This window comes from Vulpes lagopus, chromosome 19 (assembly GCF_018345385.1).
Source record: "Vulpes lagopus strain Blue_001 chromosome 19, ASM1834538v1, whole genome shotgun sequence".
Taxonomy (NCBI): domain Eukaryota; kingdom Metazoa; phylum Chordata; class Mammalia; order Carnivora; family Canidae; genus Vulpes; species Vulpes lagopus.
The window spans coordinates 49,078,525-49,102,346 of NC_054842.1; the positions used below are offsets into that span (position 1 = coordinate 49,078,525).

Genomic DNA, 23,822 nt, shown 5'->3' on the forward strand with positions numbered 1-23,822 from the left:
GAGAGTGCAGCTGGCACTGAAGAGACTTGGGGCTGCACTGGGTCTCATTTTGGTGACCCCACGTAATAGGATTATAAAAGGCGTCTGTGTCTTCATTGGTTGGTGACCCCTATCGTGTCTTGCATAGTTCTGGGAACCCAGTTTGTGGTTAAAAAAAAACAAAAAAAAAAAAACAAAAACAAAAAAATACATTCACTTGATTTATCAGTGAGTAAAAGCAAAGATACCAATTTATGGGTGTGACATGTTTGGTAAAATACCGGTAAAACAAAATTACTTGAACATGTTTCATCATTAATTTTTCTATTCAGAACACAAATTTGGTTTATGCACGTCAAATATTTGACTGTGTTTCAGGGACCATGGCCAAGTTTTTTTTGGTCATACCCTGGTTAGGGTCAGGTAGTTGAACAAAAGAGACACGGTCCCTCTTCTCTAGAGTTTGCTAAGAGAGGCAGATGTAAACACAATCATAATATAATTAGTAAGGATCACAGGTAGGACTACCAAAGGAGAAGCATAGGGGTTTATAAAGACGTAAATTAACCCAGCCCAGTGGGGCAGGGAAAGCTTCTTGAAGGACTCTTGAAAGATGAGTTGGGGGTTGCGAGGCAAAGTGGAGGGCCCCAGGGTGTAAGGAAGCCAAAAATGAACGACTCTGAGTTTCGCAGGGCACCTGGAAAGCAGCATTTGCTTATACTGTGTCAGCCAGGACCAGAGCACATCACTGGCTGTGGCCTTCCTGATTGTTTTCCCTGGAGGCCACACACAAGGGGTGGTTGACCACTCCTGGGCCGCCCTGCAGATCTCAGCACAGCATAAATCTACTGTGGAAGCCTTTACTGTGTTGATGTGTGTGATTTACGTGCTGAGATGATTCGACAGCTGGTCTTCTTGGAAGATACCGTGGTTCCTTCTCAGCTCCAGCTGTTCGTCTTTTTGCTGGATGTCTTGGTGGAAGGATGGCTGGTCGTAGCAGGCAAGCTCAGCGGGCGTCTGTGAGCAGAGGCGTTGGTGTGGTTGGATCACAGGCTCTGGTTCAAACTGAGGTTTGGTGGTTTTGAGTTTTGACGTAAGCTCTCTCAGCCTTGGTTTTGTTATCTCTAAAGTGGGTATAAAAGCCTTCCCATAAAGCAGGCTTGAGGATTAAATTAAATGAGGCAGTATATGGGAAGCACATAGCCCTGACCTTAATGGTCATAAATATCAGTTGTTTGCTCCTTGACGTTTACCAAAGCCTGTCACTTTGAGGGAGACACATAGGAGGAGATTTTGCTGGTTTACTGATTGAATCAGATTTATTGTCTGTATTTAATAGACTTTAATCTCCTCTATAGATTGGTAGATTTACCCTACAGTTCTCAAGAGCTATCAGGAACTCTCATATCTGACTTGCCAATTACATTATCAATCGAATATTAAGAAGGCTGTTAATATGATATGGGTACGTATATAGCTCACATCTGTCTTTTCTACCCATTGCAGAAGGAAGAAGGTGAAGCCAACAAAAGTACAGGTGCTGATTATATCAAAAACAGCTACCTCCTAGTTGGCTTTTTTTTTTTTTTTACCCCACAATGCAGCTCTGCATTTAAGATTACCGCTTGATAACGCAGCCACAGATAACAGAGCCTAGAGACTATGCAGTCCTTGCAGTTCTAGGAAATATTAGAGGAAAGGATATAGGCCATGATTAAGCTTTTCTAATGTAGTCTCATCTTTTTTTTTTTAATTTTTATTTATTTATGAGAGATACAGAGAGAGAGAGAGGCAGAGACACAGGCAGAGGGAGAAGCAGGCTCCATGCAGGGAGCCCGACGTGGGACTCGATCCCGGGTCTCCAGGATCACACCCTGGGCCGAAGGCAGGTGCTAAACCGCTGAGCCACCCGGGCTGCCCTGTAGTCTCGTCTTTAAGTCATCTTGAAGACCCAGCTCCCGAGAGGCCACTCTGGTGTCCTTGATGGTCGACCATTCTCTGCACAGCTGGGGAGCTCATCTGGGCAGGTTGCAGTCCTCTGAAGCATGGGTGTGATCGTGCCTGGTGCCCGAGAGTCAACAGTCAAACAGGGCTAACTCGGGTTTCTGGCTAGGAGGCAGTGTTTCCAGGAAGCCTTTTCTGGTCCATCAGAATCTTCTCAACATCTGGACTTTAGCGATGGGATTTAGAATTTTGTGGGAGAAAAGAGACATGAGAGAAGTTATATAGCATGATTGTTTATAAAACGCGATCATCTGGGTGATGCTACACAGATGAAATAATGAAAGTATTGTCCCGGGTGGGGGGAAAAAATTCACAGGGCTGACATGTATTTCCATTAAAATGTTGTCCTTCCAATAAGCCAGATTACTTCCCAAACTCATTTAAATTTCATTGAGGGAACCGGAATGCTTTTACTTTGGCTTCAGGTTTGATTTGGATCTCCAGCATTCTCGGTTATTGAAATAATATCTCATTCTTCAATAATAACTTTCTTGGTCTTTTTGTAGCCCAGTTCACTTAGTAAACTATGCAAATTTGCCAAAATAACCAATAGATAATTTAACATAGGAAGCTTTAAATTATGTCTTAATTATGCTATCGTCAAAATAAAAGATGGGTGGCTCAGTTTATATTATATTAAAGTAAGTAGCATAAACACATATTTCATTAGTACTTTGTTTTTAATCTTATACTTTGGCAGGGCTTGTACTGTGATAAATGAATTTTCCTTTTCGTTGGGAAAAGCCAAGTTACTGTTGTTTTTGGTTATGTAGTTGCATTCCTTCAGACTACAATGGTTAGTTAAAGACAAGAAAGGGATATTTGCCTCTGAGACATTTATTTCTTAGATTTACATGATAATGACCTTCTGAATGGTTTTTCTTAATTTTTTTTTCAGTTTTCTCTGAACATTTTCCTGAAAGACACATGGAGTTAAAACAATGAGTAACTATTTTGCATTTATATGAAAACCAGCTAAACGTGAACCTGTCCTGACTACATACTACCCACAACTCCCGTGGCTCTGAATTCTCACAGACATGTATTTTTAGCTTTCCTTTTGACACGTCTAAGGCAAAATCAAACTGCTCCTTCATGTTCCTTCTCACTCCTCCTAAATCCCTGTCTTTGTGAATGGTTTCTTGGCCCACCTTGATGCCCAGGTGTAAATCTTGAATAGAAACCCCAGCATCTTCCTTGATTTCCCCTCTGATGAGGTGTTTTTTTTTTCTTTCTGTTAATTTTTTCTCCTAATTGTTTCCCTAATCTGGGTCCCCTCTTTTTTGACTTCCCCATAAAGCCAGGCTTTGTGCCCACATTAGCCATTTCATTGGCCTGCTTGCAGTCTCCTCTCTCCCCATTTGCACTTCTCTGCCCCAGTTTTCTCTGATCGGATGGTGTATTGTCTTCATCACCTCCAGTGGTTCTCATCATCCACAGACAAAGTGCAAGCTGCTCAGCGTACAGTCAGACCTTTGCAGTCTGGCTTTGACATGCATTTCAACCCTCATTCTCTGCCGTTGGTCCTCCCATGATCAACACCTCAGCCTTACTGAATCCCAGTTTCCCAATTTGTGCCTGTACCTACGTTATTTCCCGTGCCGCTCTGCTCCCACTGATGCCATCCTCATCACTGATGACCCTCCTCACATTCTTTCCTTGCAGTCAGTCACCCGGCCCTCTGGACTTGCACTGTATGCCTTTGTTACAGGTCTTGTATCGTAATGAAGTGGTTCCATGCCTCCTATGGGCTGCTCGTCTGTGCGTGTTGGGAAGGATCATTTCCTATTCAGCTGTGATTTAGTGAAATAATCTCTCCTCGGCATATAACCCAACTTCTTCTGTACTGGTTCTTGGCAGGATACTAGCCCTTCTTGATATATATATATCATTTTTGGTAGAGTCAGTGAAGTTAAAGGTCCACCTGTAGGTATATAGCCCCAAAGACTTGAAAACAAGGACTCAGACAGATGCTTGTGGACAAATGTTCATAACAGTATCATTTATTCACAGTGGCCAGAAAGGTGGAAACAGCCTAAGTGTCCATCAGCAGATGAATGGATAATATATATACACACACACAACAGAATATTATTCAGCCATAAGGAGGAATAAAGTTGTTACATGTGTTAGCATAGATTAACCTGGAAAACATGACACTAAATGTAATAAGCCAGACAACACAAAGATTTTATGATCACTTATATGAGATATCTAGAAGAGGCAAATTCATAGAGATAGAAAGTGTTGGCAGGGGCACCTGGATGGCTCAGTCAGTTACATGCCAGACTCTTGATTTCGGCTCAGGCTACGATCTCAGGGTGGTGAGATCGAGCCCCACATGGAGCTCTGCACTGGGCGTGGGTCCTGCTTGGTTGGGATTCTCTCCTTCCTCAACCCCTCCTCCTTCATTCCTTTCCCCCCTTAAAAAAGAAAAAAAAGGTGATTAGAGGCTGGGGAGAGGAGGGATGGTACATTATTAGGGGATGGGTATAGCATTTCTGTTGGAGGTGATGAAAATATTTTGGAAATAGAAGGTGTTGAAAATTGTACAACATTATGCATGTAATATCCTTGAATTGTATACTTAAAAATGGTTAAGATGGCAAATTTTGTTGTACATATATCTTACCCTAATTAAGAACATACATAGTTCATGAAATTAAAAAAAAAAAGATACTGACACCACCACCACCATCGTCTGTGTAGCCTTACTTTCACAATAAAACATGAAGTTCTTGAAGTCAGGGGCCTGTCTATATAGAAAATATCCTTTAAGAAACATGGTTTTTAAATATCCTTTAACAGACATAGTAGGGGTTTAGAGTAGGTTGTTTTTACAATTGCTGAAACTCTGAGGAGAGTGTTTGATATTTTACTCGAATGTTAATAGATTCAGTCCTGACAAAGTGATACGAAGCTTTTTTGGAACATAATTTGGTATTTCTGACCTACTATTTAAGATTGTGCATATTAACCCTGATATCTTTGGAAGGAAAACCAAGTAGCCCAGCCAAGTGTGCTTTATGTTTGTTTGTTTTTTTTTTTTTTCTTCTGCTGTTTTAAACAAAGGGCTTGGAAAACTAGGCTGCTTACAAGCTATGGATGAGAATCCTACTGATTATTTTCCCTAAATCCTTCTTAAAGGAAATACAGATTTTTTTTTATGCTTTCTCCCAGCGTAAATAATTTTACTCTTCTCGGATTTAAGGTATATTTCTTCATTTTTTTTAAGCTCGTATGGAAACATTTAAAAATAAAATAGGTAATGATGACAAACTAATACAAATACAATTTATAGCACAGTGCATTTAATGTACACGTAAATATGTAAATTCAAGACCTCTTAAAATCTGGATTGTTTTATTGCTGGGTGCCAGGATATTCTTTGAAAATAATTGAGATGCGAATGTGAGACAATGTTAGCCCATATTTACTATTAATTGTCTTGTGTAGATTTCTGCTGTCTCATTCACTGTCTGCCTTGAATTTTGTATTTGGAGTCCACCTAGCAAACTCGTTAGGAGTTATGATGTGATGAATGCTAAAGAGGTTATTGAAAACTAAATTTCTCTTGTAGGACTATTTCAGAACTCAACATTAGAGAAATTACTGTTATTTTCACCTTCCTTACATTTGGAAGATGCTTTGGCCACCCAGTGATAGGTGATAGTTCTTTCTAATAGATTTTCCTATTCCTCTCAACTTGGACAATAAGTGTGCTCTAGGGTGGTTCATCTCAACTTTTACTGTGTATTCAAACCATCTGAAGATCTTGATAAAATGCAGGTTTGGCTTGGGGGACACAGGCAGTGAGATTCTGCATTTCTAGCTCTTAGATGCTTGGTTTATGGACTACGTTTTGAGCTCCATGCTCTTGGTAGAAACAAACCTATTTCAAATATTTGATTTTGATGTGCTTTTAAAATTGAATGCCGTGTAGGATTGCCAGATAAAATACAGGTTGCTCAAGATGTCCCATTCACTATTTTTGCACATACCTGTACTATAAAATAACTCATTTACCAGAAATTTAATTTTCAAAGGACTAGACACTAGATAGATAGATTCAAACACACCCTAAATCTGGCAACCCAAAAATGCCATCTTAATAATTTCTGAGTACATTTAAATGTCTTAAAATAGTATTATTTGCAGAGAAAGGACACAGAATTAGGTTTATTTCAGACTTTTTTTTTTTTTTTAAGAGAGTGCATGCAAGTGGGGGAGGGACAGCGGGAGAAGGAGAGAGGCTCTGAAGCAGCATGGAGCAGCATGGAGCCAGACACAGGTCTTGATTTCACAACCCTGAGATCATGACCTGAGCTGAAATCAAGAGTTGGACGCTTAACTGACTGAGCCACCCAGGCACCCCTCCGACTTGTTCTCTAAGTACTTATTTAGTTGTTTTGCTCATAGGCTTTTCAATACAATGAAATACGGAAATATGACCCCACCTCCTCCAATATCTAGGGAATTCTTGGAAAAATAGTGAAATCTGTACATTCTGAAATATACCTGAAAGCAGAGAAATGCCCTATGTTATCAGTGTTTTCAGTTGAACACTTGAAGTAATAAAGATGTTAATATGATAGATTTGAGTTCAGACAGTCTTCGTAGTTTTTCATTGTATCCCTTTGAGTTGGTATTGTGCGCTGTTGGTATTTCCAAGCCCTGCGTAATAACATGACATGAGAATGATCTTTGATGTTTTTCAGTTATAAATAAGAAAATGTAAATGAGTTTCTTTTTCTAGATTCTTCACGGAGTTGGAAGCAAGACATCAGAATAATATCTTCATCGATGACATAAGTGACATTGTGGAAAAGCACACAGCATCCACATTTGACCCGTATGTGAAATACTGCACAAATGAAGTCTACCAACAACGAACACTACAGAAATTGTTGTAAGAGATGTTGAATGTTACCCTTAATAGCCTAACCACGTTTTAATTAGGTCACATTGATTGAAATTCATTGATCTCTTACATCATACTTAGAAATGACACTTGGTGGGCTATTTTCCAGGATTGCTTTCAGGGTGAGGATGTTGCAGCAGAAAAATCTATTCTGTGGACAACTTTCTCTCTAAAGCAATTACAAAATTATAGGTTTCTGTTATTTTCCTTGTTGTTTTAGATTGCTGCGAGCTACGGGAGTGATCATCATTCTAGAATTCCCCAGTTTTATAAGCCATTGAATAGTTTGCCTGAGGCCAAGAAAGTATTTGAGTTGAACTCCTGCCTCAGATCCAGAACTTCTCTACTCTTCTAATCTTCTTCCGTTCGGATGACGAAACGGAAGTTTTTTATAGGAATTTTTGATGTTCCCCTTCTGGGTAGTTAGAAATGAAGAGAGCAGGGAAGGACTGAAGGAAAGCAGTAGAAAAAAAATGTTCTTAAAGGCGTTAAGAATACAACAAAGAGGCTTTAAATTTCCCTCCTCACCTTTTCTCTTTGTCCTCTTTAGGTTTAACCTAGAGTTTGTGTTTTCCTTTTTTTTTTTTTTTTTTTTTTGATGTGATGTATATGGCTTTAGCCTTAAAAGTCAGTGATTGTTCAGTAATGTTTTATTTTGGGGGCCCTGTTTATGTCAAGTAGCTATCTGTTTTACAACACAGTGTACATTGCCATAAACTCGGCGTGGGGGCTGACGGCTGTTATCACTCACAGCCCCTGTGTAGGCTGTGGCATTTATGACCACAGCAGTGGAGCTCTGCTCAGCTTCTCTGCAGGGTGTGAGCCCCTGCAGGGGGATTGGGGTTGGTGCTGGGAGAAACAGCCCACTGAAGCTCCCAAGTCAGTGGGAAGGGCTGCTTGAGCCACTCCTCCCTCCACAACCTCACGAAACTCTTGAATGGGCAGGTTGGAAAATTAATAGCTGGCAACCACAAATGAAGTTTTTAAGTACAAAGCAGGGTTTGTTGGCACCGTTGACATTTTGGCCTGGATGAGTCTTTGCTGTGGGTCTGTCCTGTGCATTGTAGCATGTTTTATAGCATCCTTGGCCTCTGTGGACTAGATGCCCCTCACTCCAGTGGTAACAACCAAAAATGGTCCTAGACGTTGGCAAATGTTCTTGGGGGCATAATCTCACCCCAGGTTTTCTTAACCTCCCAACGTCCCCGGGACTGCCGATAGAGAGGGCACTGTGTAACTGTTAGAAAATGCAAGTTACGTGTTTGAAAGCAAAGCCTTGAATCAGAGCTAAATTTCATTTTGTGTCATTGCAGTTTGCAGGATTTTAAAAAATATGAATAGGCACTGCTGTAACTTAAGAAGTAAAGGTTCTAGGGGCCCCTGGCTAGCTCAGTCAGTGGAGCATGAGACCCTTGATCTCAGTTGTAAGTTCGAGCCCCGCATTGGGTGTAGAGATTACTTAAAAATAAAATCTTTAAAAAATAAGTAAAGATTCTGTCTAAATTAACTTAATGATACCATTTGAGCTTTCACATGGAAAATAGTAGCTGTGTTTTCAGGGGTTTTGTAGCAAGTATCGTGAATTCACACACTGGAAATGCTTGAGAATCTTTGAAAACAAACATGTAATAGATCCCCAGGGACCATCCCAGACCAGACTATTTAATCAATATTTGGGGGAAGGGGTCCTGGGACCTGAGTGATTTTAAATATGCAACTGATTTGGAGTTTGATTTTTTTTTTTAACTTACTAAACATCTTTTTAAAGCTAGCAGGAAAGGAAACTTAAAATTCCTCATTTGAGAAAATGAAAATAAAACATTTCTGTGTAATTTCTCTTAATTGGCTATTCTGGGCATTTACTTATTTGTGAACCAGAACATCTAATTTTCAAAATACATTTTTTTTTTTTAAGTTGGAACCGCAACTGCCCTGCTTCTTGGCCTCTTGCTCCCCAACATGGGATTACAGTACCCAGTCCCGATCCCTGTCTCCTCCTTGTTGTAAGTCACAAGGGAACTCCTCGGAGTCCCTCTGGGGTGAGGTGAGCTACGAAAGCAAGAGATATGGGGGTCATGGCCCCCCTGAAACTCAAAAGGCCTTGATTTGACTTCTGTCTTCATCAGATGCTAGGGCTGTTGCTTGGCCAGTGGAGGATCCTTCTGAAACTCTGTTCTTATTGGAATCCCCTTTTGGCCTTCCTTAAATATTGTCTGAATGTTTCCATGTGAGGTCCTATATGTCGGTATGTCTGGCTAAGTTCCATAAAAACGTTGTGGCAGTATTATCACTGTTGTTATGTCACCAGGAGGGGAGAAATACTCCAGCTGGCATGGTCAGAAAGTTCTCTGTCCTAGAAGCTTTGAAAAAGGCCAGAAGCCTCCTAGTAAATAAATATGATATTTCTTTCTGGGATTATAATTTGGGGCTAGAGAAGTGACTTAAAACACCATCTGTTATCTTTTTAATGGAAAGTCTATAGATTATCAGATTGCAGATCTAGCCTGTACGCGTTAATAATTAATATATTCACAGATACGTTCACCATTATATCATCGCCTCTTCATTTACTTCCCACTTCTATAAATTTCTAGCTCATACATTTCTTATTGTTCATATTATCTTAAAGTCCTGTCATATTTAGTCTTCACTATAAAAGGCAGATAGGCCGTCTGTGCCTATGTCATTGTTTGTTGTTTTATATATTAAAAATCATAATATGTGAATTTATCACAGTGTTTTAACAGGCATACCTAGGTTTAGTGTGCTCCACTTTATCTCACTTTTACCAGATCTGTTTTTTTACAAATTGCGTCGAGCAAGTCTGTTGGCACCATTTCTCCCAACAGCATTTGCTCACTTGGTATCTCTGTTACATTTTTGTGATTCTCACAATATTTCAGATATTTTCGTTATTATATTTGTTACAGTGATCTGTGGTCAATGATTATAACTCACTGAGAGCTCAGATGATGGTTAGCATTTTTTTAGCCATAAAGTATGTTTTAATGAAGGTATGTGCATAATTTTTTTAAAGATTTTATTTATTTGAGAGAGAGAGAGAGAGAGAGCAAGTGCATGCGAGTGAGCAAGCAAGCAAGCACAAGCAGGGGGAGGGGCAGAGGGAGAGGGAGAGCAGGCTCCAAGCTGAGCAGGGAGCCTTATGTGGGGCTTGATCTCAGGACCCTGGGACCATGACCTGAGCCCAAGGCAGATGCTCAACCGACTGAGCCCCCCCAGGCACAGTGCATCTTTTTTTTAAAAGACACGATGCTATTGCACACTTAATAGATGACAGTGTGGTGTAAACATGACTTTTACATGACCTGGGAAATCCAAAATTCCTTTGACTCACTTGATTGCAGTATTTGCTTTATCGTAGTGGTCTGGATATCCACAATATCTTCGAGGAATGTTTTTGCTTCTTACCTTGAGAAGAAAGTATTTTGAATTTCTTCTTTCTTTGTTTCTTCTCAGAGCCACCAACCCATCTTTTAAAGAAGTACTGTCACGAATTGAGTCCCACGAAGACTGTAGGAACTTACCCATGATCTCCTTCCTCATCCTCCCCATGCAAAGGGTGACTCGCCTGCCCCTGCTAATGGATGTAAGACATGGTCTGCTGGCTCTTTCCTCTGTGGGTAGCTGTGCTGCTATAAATCTGATTAAGAACATTATTCTTATTTCACGTGGATCAATGTACTATATCTCTTCTATAAAATCCTCCACCTAAATGAGAAGGGGCCATTCAGTTGGAACATCTCACTGTGTCTAGTATCTTTGGAAATTACCTTCAACTTAGGCTTGTGTAGGCACCCTGAAGATTTCTGATCACGTCACTCACTTAACATTTTTCGAAATGGGAAAAACATAGGCTTATTGGAGGCACGAGGCTTGGATGCTGGTTCCAGCTGAGCCACTAGCCATGTGGCCTTGGGCAAGTCATGTAATGTCTTCAGCCTCAGTTTCTTTGGGTTAATCACCAAGATCCCTTCCTAGAGAGTTCCAAGATGCTGTGGTGCTCCCACTGCACGTGGGAATGAGATACTGTTCAGCATTAGAAAGCATGGACTTGCCTTTATTTTGTACTGCACAAAGGAGGGTATGGAGGCCAGCATCCTTCATACTTCAGGGAACATTCACGAAGAAAAGAAGGATTTAATTTTAAATAGTGACAAGACATGGCTGGGAGAAGCGAGTAGAGACTTCCTGGTCTGAAGTGCAGCTGGGAGGACAGCTAGGCGGCAGGCCAGGGGTCCTGCACACCGGCTGGGCCGGATCCACAGCGGCAGCGACGAGAGAAGAACCAGGTGGCCCGGCACAGCTCCCACCTGGCTAGTGGGCCAAATAGTGTCTCTTTTGATCAAGTTAAAATATTTTGCCATAGTCGTACTTCACAATTGGATCATAATGTTAGTGTCAGTTTCAACGAACGTGATTTTTGCACGTCAAAACACAGGATAAAAATACAGCAAAAAATTATGATTGAGTAAGGTTACAAAATAAATTCCATTTCCCATATTCCATCATAAATTCAGAGATTTTCTAAAAACACTGACATTTTGCAGTGAGTAAAAGCATGCGATCACAGTCACTTTGTTGGCTCTGCTGCCTGGACGGGGGTTGGTAGTTGCTTTTTCAGAATACCCAACACCCTGCTCCTCTAGCTTCCCCTCAGTTTCCTGCCTTCGCATGCTTCCCTTGTGATTTAGGGGCGTCTCTCCTTGTAATTATTGGAAAACTTGCAGAATTTTGAAAATTCAGCTCTCTGATTGATGGACTGATTGAGAAAAACATTCGTCGGGTCTAAGGATAGAATGCAGTCAGGTAATCAAAACCAGATTTTGGCTTCAAGAAGGTTTATTTGTAGGTTTCAACCACCCTTGTTTCCTGACTTTCCCACTGAGCATCTTTCTTCACATTGTCGCCGGCTGTCACTTGTCAGCTTCACAACTAAAACAAGCAGGTCTTTCAAGCACTGGCCCTAATGCTCCTTCTTTCATAAAGCCTTGCTCAGTGCCCTCCCTCGCAGATGCATCTTCCTCCGCATCTGAACACCCATAGCACTTTGAGAGAAGGGACTCTGCTATGTAAGCTTGGTGTCCTACAAGTCCTGTGACTTCTGGAGTAAGAACGATCTGGGCACAAATTCTGGCTCTTCCCCTGATAGTGTGATCCCAGGCAAATTGCCTGATTTCATCTGAAGCCTCAGTATAATATATACCTGCAAGATTGGCATGAAAACGGGTGAAGTAGTAAATGTTTTAAGCCTGACAATAATAGACGCTCAGTATTTCTTAACTAAATGAATGTAGATACTATACAGGCTTGTGCTGAGTCCTGTAAACACTGTGAAGTTTTCAAAGATACATTTGATACTGTACTTTCTTCCATTAGATTTTATAAGCAGTAAAAAGTCATTTAAAAATGAGTTTATTTCATAGGATTTCTGACATTTTCGTAAAGTACGAAACTTTGAACCATCTAGAGAAATGCTGTTTCAAATTTTGCTATTTTTAAAAATGAGAAATGGGTGCTTTCTAAATACAGCATTTCTCGCAACGTTATAAAGTTTCAGGGTTCTTTCTCTTCGGAAAATGTATGTTAGCCGTATTTCTTTAGATCCTGTATATTCTGTGATCTCTCTGCCTTCTATATTTTCTCTGTTTAATTTTGAGAAAATTGCTTAAGTAGATTGGGACTCACAGAATCTAGTGTACCATGTTGCACCATGCTGGAGGTTAATGCCGTGAATGTCCAGTAAGCTCAAAACTTTCTGGGTCAAAGACCCTGTTGATATTCTGAGTAAAGCTACAGTCATTCACCCTAGAAAGTTCAGCAATGCACAAAATTTACATAAAATTGAAGTGTGCAAAGACCCTTCAGGACCCAGGATGCCTTCACGGACATAAACCAGTATTTTTCACACTGCCTCTGTACACATTAGTGGGTCATGAAGCTGATTTTTGATCAAGAGCTGTGTTTATTTAAAAAGTGATATAGAATAGAATGATATGATATATACAGAGTTCATAATGTGATTAAGTATTATTTTTAAAAAACTCTTTTTCATTTCCACGTATATACGCACTGGTAGCTAATGTAGATGTATTTCTTACCGTGGGTCTTAGTCCAAAATTGGAGAACCATTAACAAAAGCCCGCAGACGAGACACTCTCTGCTTCTCACATAGTACATAAGACAGTCCTGACACCTGACTTTCGGATCTGTAGGTCTGGTACTCACCTACGTTCAAGGTACCAGTTCCCAACTTACCCCCTCAAACAGTTCCGCCTCTGTTTGATGCCTGTTGCTGTAATCGGTTTCCCAAATGTGAGAATCTGGCCACTTGGGTAGAATCTAAATGTAACTAAAGCGTCGTCTCTTCAGTTCTGCTTCATTTGGGAAGTTAGTTAAACTTGTTAATTGAGATGGACATTTTTAACAATTAAAATGACTCCATCGTCCTTGAATGGATGTGGTTTCACAGATTATTTGTAACTCCATAGGAATTGATCTTCTTCGAAGTTCATTTTAGCATCCCCAAAACTGCAGTGTACCTATATCAAAAGAAAATCTAGTAGCTTGTTTTTCTTGATCTTTTTTTATTCAGTGGTATGGTCTACAAACATATTTCTCTTTAGTGATGATGATGGTAATAATTAAAGTAGTTTTGGGCAGCCCGGGTGGCTCAACACCACCTTCAGTCCAGGGCGTGACCCTGGAGACCCAAGATCGAGTCCCACATCAGGCTCCCTGCATGGGGCCTGCTTCTCCCTCTGCCTGTCTCTCTGCCTCTCTCTCTCTCTCTGTGTCTCTCATGAATAAATAAATAAAATATTTTTAAAAAACTGTACATGTATTATCATTTAATCCTGGCAACAGCCTTGTGATGTAGTTGGCTCTATCCACATTTTACAGATGGGAAACTGAGGCTGATAGAGACAGAGTAGCCCTCTTGCCCACAGTCAAATACCTAGTAGGCGACAGGACTTGAATTTGAAACCAGGTTCATCCACCTCTGAAGTCCATTCTCTTATTTCATCATTTGCTGGATTTACTTGGATCCTGTTCATTTAAAGACTGTTTCCTAGTTTTGTAATCAGATTTTAATGTAATCCATCATGTTGTGCTCAGCATTGTTAAGTTTGCTATGAGCAAGAGGATGTGGCTGGACCTTGGTTTTATTTCACGTAATAAACTGATTGATTTTTGTTTCTGTTTTTCTTTTACTTCGCTGCAGACTATCTGTCAGAAGACACCGAAGGACTCTCCGAAGTATGAGGTCTGCAAGAGAGCCTTAAAGGAAGTAAGCAAGGTAACTGTTGAACAATAGCGAGCTAGTCACACAGTAAACTGTTCAGCATCTCGGAAGAGCGTGCATCTGGATCTAATGCTGAACATTGGTGGTTCTCAAAGCCATTTGGCCAGCATTCCTTCGGGAGCTGAAAAACAATATCGTTTTCTGTACTTAAATGATATTAGTATTTTTATTGTCTTGCTATAAGGCCCAACAGACCTGTCATTTTCTTTTGGTGTCTGAATAGTCGTTTATTCGTTCTTTGATCAACCAGCTACTTACCGAAGTATCAACTACCGTGCCAGGCATGATGCCAGTCCCTGAAAATATGGCGATGCACACGTAAGACAGTTGTGGTTAATACCCTCATACACTGTGCTGTATAAAGGGGAAGGCAGATGCTAAATAAAAATTACAGTACAAGGTGATGAATGATACGGTAGCGAAGAACATAGTGATGTTGAGGCTGAAACCTAAATCAAGCTTAGCTCTGAGCCAGGGCTTGGGGAGGAAAGAGAGTGTCTCAGGTATGGGTAGAAACACAAAGGCAAGAAAAATATTTGGAGGGTTTGAAGCACTGGAATGTTCTTCATGTGGCTGTAGAGCCCAGTCTAGGAAAGAATGCTGGGGAGCCACGTGGGGAAGTGTGGACCTTCTCTTAGGATGATGGAGAAGCTATAAATTCATGTGTTGTGAAGGGGACCGTGGGGATAGGACCAGTTATGAGGCTTTTGTAGTTGATTAGGCTAGTGGTGACAGTGGCCTTTATGGGTATGTAGTAAAGGGAGAGAAGCAATATATAGTACTGGGGAGGCAGGCGCAGAGAGTGAGTGAGTGTGTTGGAGATCAGAAGTCAAGGAGTATGGTCCCCGGCTTCTTGGGCAACTAGCTGGACGCTTACTTACATACCTTTACGATAGAAACCTAGGGAGAAACGGATGAGTTCCACTTTGGATGTGTGATGACAGAGGTTCTTACAGAATGTTCAAGTTGGCTGAAATAAACAGGTCAGGAGCTCACTGGAGAGACTGGAATTGGGAGACCTGGCTTTGGTGATCCCGGGCACGCGATGATTTCTGAAGCTGGGAGAGTGGATGAGATTACCCAGAACGAGCCTGTAGACTGAGAAGAGTAGTGAGTCTGAGCCACAACCGTCACGAAGAACACTACCACCCTTCATCTCATTTAGGGAGAGGAGTCCTCGCAGGGGAGACTTAAAAAACAGAAACCATCGATGAAAGGAGGAAAACCATAATGGCCCGGCAAACGGCAGATGTTTTGGTGGAAAGACGGTCAGCCCTGTTGAGTGGCTCCTGAAAGAGTGTGAATAACGAGTGAGGCGGTCATGGGTTTATCATCGGGTGGGCCGTGTCCCCGCGGTGGTGGGTGGGGAAGCTGGATTGCAGTGTGTTGAGGAATGAGTGGGAGGTGTGGATGTGCAGCTGGCCAGCAAGGGTAGCTCGTTCAACACGGGAGCTGTCAGTGGAAAGAGAGGGCTCTAGCTGGAAGGGCGGTGTGGGAACATCTTCCTGTTTGTTTGTTTAAAAATTAGAAGGACGTGGGCGCATTGAAATGCCGATAGGAATATCTAGCTGAGGGAAAGCCGTAGAAGGTGTAGGAGTTGATGAAGATACTGTAGAGCTGGGCAGGGGGGTGCAGAGACGATGGTAGCGCCAGAAGCTTCCTAAACCCACTTGCAGCTACCAAACCACCTTCGAGTCTGGTACATCTTTGCACCACTTTGCCATGAGGTAGTTTCTTTTTTTTTTTTTTTTGGATATTTATTTGTTTGAGAGAGGCACAGAGAGAAAGAGAAAGTGAGTGGGAGGGGCAGAGGGAGAAAGTGAATCTTTACACAGACGCTTTGCTGAGCATGGAGCCTGGTGTGGGCTTTATCCCAAGACCCTGAGATCATGACCTGAGCTAAAAATCAAGCATCAGCTGCTTAAGTGACTAAGCCATCCAGGTGCCCCTGTGCTGCTTTTTTTTTTTTTTTAAGATTCTATTTATTTATTCATGAGAGACCGAGAGAGAGAGAGAGAGAGAAAGACAGACAGACAGACACAGGCAGAGGGAGAAGCAGGCTCCATACAGGGAGCCTGACGTGGGACTCGATCCCCTTGTCCCCAGGATCAGGCCCTGGGCTGAAGGCAGGCGCTAAACCACTGAGCCACCCAGGGATCCCTGTGCTCCTTCTTTTAATCAACCTTCAGTTGACTCTATATTATGTATCTTCATCCTTGCTAATAGTACCTACAAAATCATGGATTTTGTGACCTCATTGTCTATTTTTCTACTGTGCATTTTTTTAACTAAAAGTAAGTTTATCTGTGTTTTATTTACTTCATTTGGGCTGCTGTAACAAAATACCACAGACTGGGTGGCTTATACACAACAGAAATTTATTTCTCATAGTCCTGGAGGTTAAAGAATCCAAGATTGGGACCTCCGGGTGGCTCAGTGGTTGAGCACGTGCTTTTGGCCCAGGGCGTGATCCTGGAGACCCGGGATGGAGTCCCACATCAGGCTCCCTGCATGGAGCCTGCTCTCCCTCTGCCTGTCTCTCTCATGAATAAATAAATAAAATCTTAAAGAAAAAAAAAAAGTCCAAGATCAAGGTGCCAGTATGGTCGGGTGAGGGTTGTCTTCTACATGGCATATTTCTCTTTGAGCCTTACACGGTGAAAGGGGCTGAGCCTCTCTTGTAAGAGCACTAATCCCATCATGGGGGCCCTACCCTCATGACTTTTTTTTTTTTTTTTAGATTTTATTTATTCATGAGAGACAGAGGGAGAAAGGCAGAGACACAGGCAGGGGGAGAAGCAGGCTCCATGCAGGGAGCCCGATGTGGGACTCTATCCCAGGACTCCAGGATCACACCCCGAGCTGAAGGCAGGCGCCCAACCACTGAGCCACCCAGGGATCCCCCCTCATGACTTTTGAAGCACCCCCCAAAGGCCCCACTTCCCAGTACCACCATCTCTGGAGGTTAGGATTTCACCATATGAGATTGGAGGGATATAAGAATTAAACCTTCGCTATCTGTCAACCACTTACACTCACCACTTGCCCCATCAGTGATCTGCACATCCCACTTGGGGAAACACTTAAGTGAAGAAAACTTAGCGTGGCAGATGTAAAGTTTCCTAGGGTCCTGCCACCAGAGGGTCTCTCCTCCGGGACCCCACAGCCTCTGTTGCGTTCCTGGAGGCAATAGGGGGAGAGTCTTTGGGAGAAGCTACTAGTGAAGTTCTAGCGTTGGACTGGCGAGAAATGTCATCACATTCTATCTGGTGGTTACTGAGAAGTTAAGAATTCACACAGAAGAGGCAAGAGGAAGGCTGTGATCACTGTCGAATTGAGCTAAGCATGATATTTAGCGTTTTTCAAGAATTTCACATCCCAGTTACAATAAACCACTACATTCCTTCGGGCGTCTCTTGTTCACTGGATTCGACACTGGTACCCGTAGGAAAGGCTGGCAGGCACGGCACGGATCAGAGAATGGCTTTAATCTGATACGATAAGCATATAAAAGGCCCTCTGTGAGGAGATGCCGTTCTGGTGACTTGTTTCCTCCGCATTTCTTTCTCTCTCTTGAGCCCAAGTTATGAACATCAGGATTATTCCCTGAGTCTCCTAGTGGTTCGACTGATACAGCCAACTCAGGAATTGACCTTCTTGTTCATTTGTGAAGTTTACTGATGGGATTTTATAGATTCCGGGAGGGACGGTATCAGTATTTGCAGCAAACAGATTGCGTAAATAGAGCATTTATCGTTCACAACTACAATGCAGAGTTTCACTTGTTTGCTTTCTGTGAAAAGAAAGATACGGGGAGATCCCAGTATTTATTTTAGAAAGTGAAACTTGGTCTATCAGCGTCTAAGTTTTTAGAGGCAGACTCTGCCTCAGGCCCTTGGGCAACCATCTCTAGATGGTTATTCATTCTTGGAAAAGAATGAGTAATATCTTTTCTGGTAATTAAAATGCTAATGAAATTTATCTGCAATAGTGTGAATAACATGTCACTGAAATTCCTCATACATGTCGCTGCGACGAGTGTAAGTGCTTACTGAAATCGGGGCCTTGGAAAAAAGACTTATTGACCTCGTCGAGCAACTCAAAAGCAAGATGTTTCTGTTAAATAAAATGTGTTTACTTCCTGATGTTCTGTTCACACGCTGGGGTGGAGCTGCAAGGAGGGCGATTTGCAGGGAATCCGAAGTTCGGCTGGTGCAGAGCGCTGTCTGGTGTCCAAGGAGCGAAGGCCAGACTGTGGTTTCTTAGGCCAGTGAAGCCTTTCCGGCCGTCCTTTCATTTACTCTCTGCTGAAGAGAGTAAGCGTTCGCTCTCACCTCATAAAAATGCTACTCCTGTTTAGGCAAACTGTTAAGTCCTAAGCTTTCCTCCTGGTAGCCAAAGAGCCAAGTCTCTTTAATCTTCTCCTGTAACCTATTGCTTCTGCCATTTGCAGAAAGGTAGACGTGTGTATCTTTTACCATGGGAAGATCCCTAAGCTACATTATTACGGGAGGAGCATTAAGTTGCAGAACAGTACAAATACTGTCATGACGTCCAGATAATGAAGCGTGTTGACGCTCACCACGCGTGTTATCAGTATAGAGAAATAGTCCCAGAATCCTGCACTCCGTGGAAGGGAGGGATTCCCAAGGTTTCCATTTCCACTCTGAGTTCTGCTCAGTCAGTGCATTTAAGGGAGACGCCTGGGGAGCTCGGTGGTGGAGCGTCTGCCTTTGGCTCGGGTCATGATCCCGGGGTCCTGGGATCGAGTCCCACATCGGGCTCCCTGCAGGGAGCCTGCTTCTCCCTCTGCCTGTGTCTCTGCGTCTCTCTGTGTGTCTCTCATGACTAAATAAATAAGATCTTAAAAAAAAAAAAAGGAATGCATATAAGGTTTGCAAATGTATATTCTTAAATAATATGTGTACATTAAAGAAAATTTGGAAAATGTAAGAGAAGATAAACCGTATTGGTCGTTTTTTTTTAAATTTTTTTATTATTATTTATTTATGATAGTGACAGAGAGAGAGAGAGAGAGAGAGAGAGAGAGGCAGAGACACAGGCAGAGGGAGAAGCAGGCTCCATGCACCGGGAGCCCGATGTGGGACTTGATCCCGGGTCTCCAGGATCGCGCCCTGGGCCAAAGGCAGGCACCAAACCGCTGCGCCACCCAGGGATCCCTGTATTGGTCATTTTATCAAAGGTAATGATTGTTGTCACCCTGCTACGTATCCTTCCATTGGGATGTCTAATCCAACACCAGTGTATGGTATAAATATACACAGAAACACAGATTTGTGCAGGACCCATTTCACTTACTATTTCTACTAGTGCTTCCTGGAACATTGTCTCGCACAAATGATTGTGTTCGTCTGATTATTTCTAAAGACAAACTTTTATAGGCCAGTTTATTGGAACAAAAATGTAAGATTTTTTTTTAAAGGCCCCCAAGTACCTTCAGAAAAAGTTGTTTCCATGGCCACCAGAAGATCTGTAAATGTCTGTCTTAGTGCATGTTTCCCAGCTCAAATATTATTTAAGCTTTGTGGTTTTGATAGATTGAGAATATTTTATTTTTAATCTATATTTCTTTATTTAACAGGTTTTTTTTAAAAAAAAAAAAAACCATAAGTTTGGCCTAAAAATACCTAGTGAGATAAATTTAATCAAGCGTTGGCAGCCGCTGAAGGAAGGCATTATTTTGATGTACGGAGCCTGATTTTCATAAAAACACCAGGGCACACATGCAAATTAATGCTTGTCCCTTCGAAATGGTTTAAAGTGGGCTCCACTGATGCGACCATTGCTTAAGACAGACGTTTGGGGAACTTTTCTGTTTTTCCTATGCCTCCTGAAGCCCTGTCTTCCCACGTGGCGGCTCACTCCATCTCTTGCTAATAGAGTTGATATTTGGAACCTTAGGAAATAATATCATAACCCAAACTTAATAATGCCATTTTTCCCCTCTTTTTATTTTTTTGTGTGTTTTTTTTTTAATTTTTATTTATTTATGATAGTCACACAGAGAGAGAGAGAGGCAGAGACATAGGCAGAGGGAGAAGTAGGCTCCATGCACCGGGAGCCCGACGTGGGATTCGATCCCGGGTCTCCAGGATCGCGCCCTGGGCCAAAGGCAGGCGCTAAACCGCTGCGCCACCCAGGGATCCCTTTCCCCTCTTTTTAAAACAGAATAACTATAAAGGAACGATTTCCCCCCTACTACTACCCACCTTTATTACTATTTTTTTTAAAGTGACTTATACACTGTCACTGAGGGCCGTTTACAGAGGCTCGGCAGAGACATTCGCCGAGCGTTCGCTGCATCTGTAGGTGCCGGGCTGCGGACACTGGGTTATAGATATGGACATTTCACCGTCTGTGCCGTCCCTCCTCTCTGGAGAGGACGTGCCGCAGATAAGTGCTGGCAGACTTGGAAGGCGGGAGGACCCCGGATCTGGCCGGGCAGGCCGCCCAGGGGGTGCTGCAGGGCCTTCGGGCGGAGGGGGGCACAGGTGCAGAAGGCCCGAGGCCCCGGGCGACCCGGGGAGCCCCGGCCCGGCCGGGCCTAGAGCAGCTGCCAGGTGGTGGCGGTGCCAGGACTGGTCTGAAGGCTGACAAGGGGCCTTCCAAGCCGTTGGAGCCGCGGCGTGTCCTGCTCGATGTGAGCTGACGGCCCGTGACCCGCAGGGCGCAGGAGGCCGGGTGGAGGCCGCGGTTGGCAGACAGCGGGTGGATCGCAGCCCTGAGGACACAGCTGGGGCCTGAGTTCGGGCACGAGGCACAGGGGACAGAGGGCCGAGGAGCGGGGCTCGGCTTTGGGAGGGCGGGTGACCCGGTGCTCGGCCTGGGGGCCGGGGGGCGTGGGGAGCGGGCTGCTCGTCCTCGCTGAGCCCGGCTGCCTGGGCCGTGGAGGCGGGCGGCAGCTCCCGGGGACGGAGGCTGGGGAGCCCCAAGCTCGCTGCCGGGGAGCAGGGGAGCCTGGCCGGGTCTGCCCCTGGGGCCGCGGGAACCCTGGAGGGCCCGGCGGTGCCCGAGCCGGGTGTTCGGCTCCTGGCTGTGACCGCGGGGAGCCTGAGCCCCTGCGTCGGGGGCTCCCTCGGTGCAGACCTGCAGGCGGGCTGGCACGGAGGCCGGGTGCCTTCCTGACCTAGACCCCTGGGACGCGGTCGGAGGTCATTTCAGGGCAGCCAGTGGAGACCTTGCGGAGAGCGTGCGATGGCAGCAGCGCAGGTCGCGTCCTGTCCCTGTCCCGCCGAAAGGCCGCCTGCGAGGTGTCTGCTTGGGATGTGGGAAGCGGTCCGAATGCTCCAGGGAGCCGCGTGCCCTGCCCCCGGCCTCGGGGAGTCCCCGCGTGCCGCCCTCCGTCCCCGGGTCTGTCGCTCAGCCAGAGCAGCGCTGGGCCCGTAGGCCCTCGGCTCGCGGGGTCCACTCTGCCCAGACCTGCCGCGCCAAGGCTGCCGACGTGGGCTGTGGCTCAGCAGCCCCTGGCGCCGGCTGGGCGCTCCGACCTTACGTGGTCCGGGGATTGGTACGAGGCTTCCTCCAGTCGGCCTGATGGAGGACGCGGTGGCCATCAGTGGTCAGGCCAGCCGGCGGCCTGCGCTGTCCCCTCCCCAGAGGTCAGTGAGCGAGGGTGCGGGGCCTGGAGGCCACAAGCTCTCCCCAACCGCTCGGCCGGCCCCCCGCAGCCAGCCTGGCCCTCGGGCTTTCTGAGCGCTGCCTCACCAGCGTCAGCTCAGGTGGCTTTGGGAAGACGCCCTCCGCAGCGTCCGCGCCCCGAAGCTTTCAGCAACTGGGAACAAAATGGAATATCACAACTAGGGAGCCCCCATGGCCCTTTTTTTTTTTTTTAAGATTTTATTTATTGATTCATGAGAAACACACAGAGAGAGGCAGAGACCCAGGCAGAGGGAGAAGCAGGCCCCATGCAGGGAGCCCGACGCGGACTCGATCCTGGGACCCCGGGTCACGCCCTGGGCCAAAGGCGGCGCTAAACTGCTGAGCCGCCCGGGCTGCCCCCGCGTGGCTCTTATATAGGAAATTACAAGGGCCCACGGGACTGTGTGCGGGAGCTATGGAGCAAGACCCAAGAGGTATTTCTTATCAATCACAGGCCCTCATCAGAGAGAGGACTCTGAAGTCATTCGGTTCCTAAATAATTAGTTCTACCTAAACTGGATTCCCCTAGCTTGGCCACCCTCGAAAGGTCATTGAGCATCAGGCTGTACCTGAAGACTTCCGTCTCTTGGCGTCCTGGGTATTGGCCACATGCCCCGCAGGTAGCGCTCGGCTTGAAATCTGCCTTTGAAGTTGGCCGATGCCCAGCCACGGCGACTGACACGGCTGAGGTTTCCCTGGCGAAGGGGAGAAGCAGGGGCCAGAGGGAGGGAGCAGAAGGCCGAGGGGCAGGCGGTGGGAGAGCCGTCGGGGGACACGTGTCCTGGGGACTTCAGGACCTTTTTCAACCCTGAATGACACCATTTTAACTGGGTACATTATCTTAACTGTGGGAAACCGCAAGTTCTTGAACGGTCAAAAGGGAGTCTCTGGAGCTTCCAAAGTGCAAATCATTTCTTGCATGAGAGAGAGAGAAAAGAGAGAGAGAGAGAGAGAGAAAGAGAGATGTGCATTTGAAATTGAGATTTCCCTCCCTGACCTCTTAACCCTCCTTATTGTTCTGTGTCCTCAGTTGGTCCGACTGTGCAATGAAGGTGCTCGGAAGATGGAAAGGACTGAAATGATGTACACAATTAACTCCCAGTTGGAGTTTAAAATTAAGGTATTCTTGCATTTCTTTGAACAGATTTATTACTGCTCTTGCTTAGATCTTACATAAATAGAGAAAGATAGTTGAGGGCGACAAACCAGATAGGAATTTGCTTTTCAAAGAAGGGCCATAAATCGATTGCAGAGGGATTGGACTGGCAGAGGGAGTCGCAGAAGCTCCAGGCAGCTCTGTTCCTGCTTATGGTCACCTTTAAGATAAAGTTGCCTTTCTCCAGGCCACAAGGTTAGGTGTCTCTAACCGGCACATTTCACCCCCAACAATCATTTAGGGGGAAAGGGTAGTTTTTAAAAAAAAAAAGCAGAACAAAAACAAAAAACCCAGATTTTTAGAATGGAAAGGCAATTCTCAAAGCATCCTGCAAAAAAAAACGGTGATATCCCAGGAATTGGACCACGTGTTCTCCTAAATCAGATAAAGACGCTCCTCTTCCAGTTTGCAGAACAAACAAGATTAGTAGCGGGGTGTTCTCTTCAACTTTGTTTTTCTTCCATAATTCTTCTTTGAACATGTGCTCCCTATTACTGCTTTGTCTGATACTGCTCCGGAGCGGATGGCAGGATGTATAAAGAGGAAAATGCCTGTTCGTGGCAAATGTAGGTCGTAGTCCCCTGGTGGCTCACAACCGAGTTCTTAATGGATGTGAGTGCTCACGAGTGTGATTCTATTTTTTTTTTTTTCTGCGACTTGTACATTGAATTAAAGCAAGTTAATATGACGGGTCATGTTTTTCGTAGTAAAAGTGTTCCTGAATTGTGTGGTGGGTCTACACTGCTGTGGTGGATCGGCGCTTCATGGTTATAGTTGGA

General features: G+C 44.3%; 1 protein-coding gene across 1 annotated transcript in view; it reads left to right on the forward strand.

The window, feature by feature from the left end:
* Positions 1-23,822, forward strand: part of ARHGEF26 (Rho guanine nucleotide exchange factor 26) — a 113,285-nt gene that overhangs the window by 56,782 nt on the left and 32,681 nt on the right. The window contains exons 7-10 of the mRNA XM_041734309.1: positions 6,740-6,892; positions 10,382-10,511; positions 14,148-14,222; positions 22,918-23,007. Coding sequence (XP_041590243.1) covers positions 6,740-6,892; positions 10,382-10,511; positions 14,148-14,222; positions 22,918-23,007 — 448 coding nt within the window. The remainder of the gene's footprint in view (positions 1-6,739; positions 6,893-10,381; positions 10,512-14,147; positions 14,223-22,917; positions 23,008-23,822) is intronic.